Genomic DNA, 7,500 nt, shown 5'->3' on the forward strand with positions numbered 1-7,500 from the left:
ATTCCAGGTCTTAAAACGGCCTAACAACTTGTTTGAGGAAATCATTTGTCAACATTAGACTTTGACATTTGCTGATTAACGCGACCGCTTCTTTGTATAAAAATAAAAATAATACTAATAAGATAATAATAATAATAATAAAACAATAATAATGATAATAATAAAATAATAATAATAATAAAATAATAATATTAAAATAATAATAATAATAATAATAAAATAATAATAAGAATAATAATAAGATAATAATAATAATAAAATAGTAATGAGAATAATAATAAATAATAGAAAAATAAAAAGAATAAAAAAAATAAAAACTACCGTGCAATCTATCCGAGAGGTTATATAATACTCAAGTCGTGGTGTTTTTTTTATCTTAGTCACTGGCGCGACAAGTAGGCCTACATACTGTTGTGAAGTGTGTATTTAGCCACAAATAATTCCAGGTCTTAAAAAGCAATTGCTATGTATTAAAAGGTCTTTAAAAAGGTGTTAAATTTCACTAGCTTTTACCTACAAGAACCCTGGATAATAAGAATAAGAATAGGAATAATAACAATAACAATGAAAATAATACATATAACAATGAAAATAATAATCATAATAGCAGTAATGACAACAATGATAATAACAATGACAATAACAATGACAATAACAATTATAATTATAGCAATGATAATAATAATCATAATAACATTAATAACAACAATGATAATAACAATGTTACTGATGATAATAATGATATTAATAATAATAATAATAATAATAATAATAATAATAATAATAATAATAATAATAATAATAATAATAATAATAATAATAATAACAATAATAATAATAATAATGATAATAATAATAATAATTATAACAATATGTCACAATCATGAAAATAACAACAATATTAATTATGATAATAATCATAATAATAGTAATAATAATGATAACAGAATCACAATGCTAATAATAACAGTTATAATGATAACAAAAATAATAGCAGTAACAGTAATAGTGGCATAACTACAATCAAAATTATCATTATCGCAATAAATTACACAAGTCAGCACCATTCCATATAAATCTGATGTTCAAGTTGTTTTAGAATAAATTGCAAAAGCTCATATAAAATAATCGGTAACATGATAATAGTAATAATAATATCAAAACAGGAACATCACTTAAACAGATATATTAGGTTTTCTGACCAAGAATCCTATCATGACAAACAACAAATACTGCAAATACTGTGTCTATTGAAATAAAAATGCCACAAAATGTGCATGTAGTGCCCAAGGAATTATCACACAAGGACAAATTCCCGTGTATTTTCTATAATCTTCAATCTATTTTCTACACATATCGTCTACTTCTTGCAAGTGGGCAAGTGGGCGATTATCCCTTGCTTCCTTGTTTATACCTTTTTATCATGATTTTTTGAGAACCCCCTTGTGCTTGGAATTGTACTAGTATGGTTAACTGCGTTTTGATAGGAAACCACATTTCTGCATCTCTACAGTTCTATAGGGTATAGATAGTACAGTTTTTTTTCTACAAAATACATGAAAATTTGCTCTTGTGTTATGTGCTCTTTACATGTGCTTTGTGAAGGATTCTTGTTGAACAAGATGCAATGGAAACCGGAAAAAAACGAATTTTACTGAAAGTATTTCCGCCATATTGTTTCACCAGGGCTGTAAGAAGCAATTTACCGAAAAGGCTTTCCATATATTCGGTTTTTTTTTTTTTTTTCATCTACTACAGGATCTCCACGCCACAACCAGACACACGCAGACAAGTACATGGGTTGTTTGAGGGTGAGTAGGAGCAGATTTCACAGTGACAAGGTCCTGAGATTACGGTAGGTCTTTCTAGAAAGACTTCCACCGTCGTAGTCAAGAACATCGTGAGCGTGACAGTTTCACGCGGGGGGCAGCCGTAGCCGGAGTAGGCAGAGCGTTTGACAACGTTGCCCTCCATCCCTGGCCACAAGGACACGTCGGCCACCCCCGGCGCCGGTTCCAAGGCATGCTCTTCGCTCTTCGCCTGAACTTGGGAACGCGATGCCGATGCGTTTGTGAAGGCAGTTGTGGCACTGCTGACGTGGCCGACGAAGGAAGGCTCCAAGAAATGAGGAGTGCCACTGGCCACGGCTACTGCTGCCATCCACACCAGAGCCGCCAGTAGGGAGTGCGATGCCATTTTAAGTAATACGTTGAACTCGAACGAAGTCTGAAACATGTGACAGATGATGCATTCCATATCATACCTAAATGTATATAAATATATGTGCATATGTACATACTTATGTATGTATGTATATATATATATATATATATATATATATATATATATATATATATATTATATACTGTATATATATATGTGCATATATATGTGTGTGTGCGCACGTGTATGAATGTATACATATATATGGCTATATGTATATATATGTACATGTATATATATATATATATATATATATATATATATATATATATATATATATATATATATATATATATACATATATATATACATGTATATATATATATAGATATATATATATATATATATATATATACAGATATATATATATACATATATACATATATATATATATATTTATATATATATATATATATATATATATATATATATATATATATATATATAAACATACATGCATACATACTTCCATGTTTATATGCAGATAGATATATATGTATTTAAGATTATATACACAGATACGATATAATACAAACACACACATGCACACATACACACACACACACATATATATATATATATACATATATATCTATATATATCTATATATGTGTATGTATATGTATATATATATGGTAATTTTCTATATTACGTCCGCATAACCGATATCGACGATTTTGGTATCGTTGGATTCCTCTCAATCTCCGCATTGCAAATATATAGTTTTTATTGCGCGGAAACCCCCCGTTAGCGACAAACTTGGCCCCGATAGCAGGGGAGGGTATGAAAGGTTCCAAGGAAAATGCGGGGTTAAATAGCACTAATATAATATAGAAAATTAGAAAAAAATAGAAAAAAGTAATATAATATATATATATATATATATATATATATATATATATATATATATATATATATATATATATATATGCATGTATGTGTATATCTATATGTGTATGTATATGTATATATATGTATATATATATATATATATATATATATATATATATATATATATATATATACATGAAGACAAGGACAAACAAAGTAGCGATAGAGCTTTTGAAGAAAAAAATAATAATGAGCATGGACGTGATGTTAGATATGCCAGAGAATCTAATGGCGGTTGGACGACCTTACCTCACCGAGCTTGACCCTCCTCTTGAGACCAGATTCGGATCTTGTTCGTTCTGTGTATTTTGAGCTGCTGTACCAGGTTGACCTACCAACAGTTAACTTGGATGCGGGTAGTGTCGAGATCCCGCTGCTGGATCCACCCATCAGTGAGGACCCTCCCTCCCTAACTGAAGTTAGGGGGGCAATTTCCAAGCTGAAGAGCGGTAAAGCAGCAGGTATCTGCGGCATACCAGCTGAACTGTTAAAGGCTGGTGGTGAACCTATGGCACGGGGGTTACATGCTGTCCTGGCTGCCATCTGGCGGTCCGGTACCGTTTCTCCTGACATGTTGAGGGGTGTGGTCATCCCTCTCTGGAAGGGGAAGGGGGACCGTTGGGACTGCAGCAATCACCGAGGCATCACACTGCTCAGTATACCAGGCAAGGTTCTCGCCCATATCCTTTTGAGACGTATGAGAGACCATCTACTGAGGCACCAGAGACTGGAGCAATCCGGATTCACTCCTTGTAAGTCCACAATAGACCGTATCCTCGCGCTTCCAGTCATTGTAGAGCGCCGTCGTGAGTTCGGGCGTGGGCTGCTTGCAGCCTACATCGACCTCAAGAAGGCGTTCGATACGGTGCATCGGGAGTCACTTTGGGAGATCCTGAGGCTGAGAGGAATTCCAACAAGGATTATTGGACTAATAGCAAGCCTGTATACTGGTACTGAAAGTGCTGTAAAGTGTGGTGGGGGCCTGTCGAGCTTCTTTCCTGTTAGTTCAGGAGTGATGCAAGGCTGTGTCCTTGCGCCAACTCTTTTCAACACTTGTATGGACTGGATACTGGGCAGAGCTACTGTTCAAAGTCATTGTGGAGCAACACTAGGCAATATCAAGGTTACAGACCTTGACTTTGCTGATGACATTGCCATTCTATCTGAGTCTTTGGAAACCCTAGTGGCGGCTCTCAATGCATTTAGCAATGAAGAGAAAACCTTGGGTCTAGAGGTCTCCTGGACCAAGACCAAGGTCCAGGAATTTGGGGACTTGTTAGGAGAACCTGTTCAGTCGGTACGTGCTTGCGGCGAGGACATTGAAATCGCAGAGAGCTTTACACACCTTGGTAGTGTAATTGATAACTCTGAGCTGTCAGACCATGAAGTCAGCAGACGGATTGGCCTGGCAGTAGGGGTCATGAACTCTCTCAACAAGAGTATTTGGAGATGTCGGTACCTGTGCAGGACCAAGCTACGGGTTTTCAAGGCCCTGATAATACCAGTTTTGCTATACGGTAGCGAAACCTGGACATTGTCCTGTGCCTTGGAGGCCGTCTAGAAGCCTTTTGTAATAGGTCCTTGCGCCGGATCATGGGGTACTGTTGGCGGCACCATGTGTCCAACCAACAGTTGCACTGTGAGACTGGCACAGGACCTGTTATCTGCACAATCCGTGATCGCCAACTCAGGCTATATGGCCACCTGGCTCGCTTTCCTCAGAATGATCCTGCCCATCAGGTCGTCTCTGTTCGTGACAACCCTGGGTGGAGGAGGCCTGTGGGACGACCGAGGAAGTCGTGGCTTGGGCAGATCGACCAAACCTGCCGTGAAGAAATAGAGATGGGCCGAGTCCCTGCCTGGCGTCTAGCCATGAGGGATCCTCGTAGGTGGAAGCAAAGGGTGGATGCGGCTATGCGCCCCCGTCGGAGTCAGCCCCCTTGATGATGTTGATGATGATATATATATATATATATATATATATATATATATATATATATATATATATATATGTATATATATATATATATTATACATATACATATATATATAGGCATATGTATGTATATGTATATATATATATATATATATATATATATATATATATATATATATATATATATATATATATATATATACATATATATGTGTGTGCATATTTGTGTATATATGTATAAATATATGTATATATGTGCGTGTATAAATACATATACATGTGTGTACATATGTATCTATGCGTATATATGTGTGTGTGTGTGTCTGTTTGTATGAATATATATAAAGATATAATGTTCTCTTTACGAAATCGCAAATGCTCATTCAAAATTTATTGGTTAAAGTTCCAAGAAAAAAAGAATAGTAATAACATCAAAACGGTAACACCACAGAAATCCCAAAATCAAATTTTCTGTCAAAGAATTTCATGATCAGTAACAACGGGTAATTTAATGCTATAACTTGTGCCTGTATAAAATGACGTCAAATACACGCACGCCTACGTTAGAGATATAAGGAAAATCCTACATGATTTGCACTCACCAGCTAATAGGGAATATCACACGAAGGCAAATATTTGAGTACTTTCCTTTCGCACGACCGCGCATCTAGGCTGACTTCAAAATGTTTTGATGAAATTATAACCAATTTTATTTAATTAATTTTGATACTCATCACTGACTTTCATTGCATAATTCGTTATTATAATTTTGATGATTAGTTGAGAACCTCCTTGTGGTTGGACTATCATGGTTAAATAATTTCGATAGAATTACAGTTCAGCTATGCATTTCTATAATTGTACAGAGTACATGTTAAATGCCACGCTCCATATTTTCACACTAATACAGGCTTTTAGAAAGGACAGAAAAAACACGTAAAATGTTTTACAAAGTACTCGATCATTTGCTCTCGTGACACATGCCCTTTACATTTGTTTTGGGTTTGGATTCTTGCTGAGCGAAATACAAATAAAACAACGGAACAGAAAAAAAAATGATACGATTCCTTAAAGCATATTTGCTAAACTACTTCGTCAGGGCTGGAAAACACGTATATTTGTGTTTTCTTGTCTTTTCCTTCGCTGTTTTCTTCTACTACAGAATCTCCGAACCACAACCAGACACAGGCAGACAAGTACACGGGTTGTTTGAGGGTGAGTAGGAGCAGATTTCACAGCGACAGGGTCCTGAGATTATGCTCTCTGTTACTATTACTGTCACAGTGACATCTCTAAAGACTTCCCTCGTTGTCGTAGTGAACACCGGGATTGTGACAGTTCCACGCGGGGGGCAGCCGTAGTCGGAGTAGGCAGAGCGTTTGACAACGTTGCCCTCCATCCCTGGCCACAAGGACACGTCGGCCACCCCCGGCGCCGGTTCCAAGGCATGCTCTTCGCTCTTCGCTTGAACTTGGGAACGCGATGCCGATGCGTTTGTAAAGGCAGTTGTGGCACTGCTGACGTGGCCGACGAAGGAAGGCTCCAAGAAATGAGGAGTGCCACTGGCCACGGCTACTGCTGCCATCCACACCAGAGCCGCCAGTAGGGAGTGCGATGCCATTTTAAGTAATACGTTGAACTCGAACAAATCCTGAAACATTTAATACATACATAACATGTGTATATATATATATGTGTGTGTGTACTGTATAGATATGTGTATATTTTTATATATACTGTATGTGCATGTGTGTGTGTGTTCCCCGGGGACCCAACAACCCAAACTTCTCGAATATCTAAAGCGGGGGTTGCGGTGGGTGTCCCACCGACAATGAGTTCCAATCTACCCCCAAACAACAGATCACTACCTCAATCGTAAGTAAAACAAAGTTCAAGAACCGCCGTCTGACACAGCGGGGCCAGTGCAATAATAAACAAATACATCTTAGTGGGTTTTCAAGTTCCTATGAAAGAGAGTTCCCGACTCGCTAGGGACTTGAAACTTTGGGACCGATGAGTAGTCGGGCCAATCTTCAACCTTGGCAAGCTCTATTGGAATCGACGCTGTAGAAGCTGAGATATAGAGGGGCCCAAATCGCCTAAGGCGTGATACATATACATACAGTGGTAACTCTTTTGGAGGACACAATTCTCTCGAGAACGGAACAAGTTAGAATGTTGATCAACCACTCGTTGGAAAGGTTCCATGAAGGAACGGATCCTCTCGATACAGGGACCATCTGCGTCAATTGGCATTTTGCCAAAAATGCGATTTTTTGTATTTTTAGCCTTAAAAGCATGGTTTACGATGGGCTAGGAAATAGAAAACCTAGGATAAGAAAGGCCTTGGATACACCTATACAAGTGCCAAGTTACATTGAAGTAAGCCTAGTACAAGCTGAGTTGCAGACAAAAATAAGAATTAAATGTACTATCAATGCACTAGCCAG

At 37.0% G+C, this 7,500-nt stretch overlaps 1 protein-coding gene across 5 annotated transcripts in view; it reads right to left on the reverse strand.

Moving 5' to 3' along the window:
- Window positions 1-357: 357 nt before the first annotated feature.
- The window catches only part of LOC113819825 (uncharacterized), a 15,587-nt gene continuing 8,444 nt past the window's right edge, over window positions 358-7,500 (reverse strand). For 4 of the 5 annotated variants that reach the window (XM_027372020.2, XM_070118735.1, XM_070118737.1 and 1 more), the window contains exon 2: window positions 5,427-6,701. In XM_027372020.2, the coding sequence (XP_027227821.2) occupies window positions 6,207-6,701 (495 nt within the window). In that variant the 3' untranslated portion in view covers window positions 5,427-6,206. Of the gene's footprint in view, window positions 2,227-5,426; window positions 6,702-7,500 lie in introns of those variants that run through there. The other variant, XM_070118734.1, reaches the window with a different exon arrangement.

This window comes from Penaeus vannamei, chromosome 42 (genome assembly GCF_042767895.1).
Source record: "Penaeus vannamei isolate JL-2024 chromosome 42, ASM4276789v1, whole genome shotgun sequence".
Lineage (NCBI taxonomy): Eukaryota > Metazoa > Arthropoda > Malacostraca > Decapoda > Penaeidae > Penaeus > Penaeus vannamei.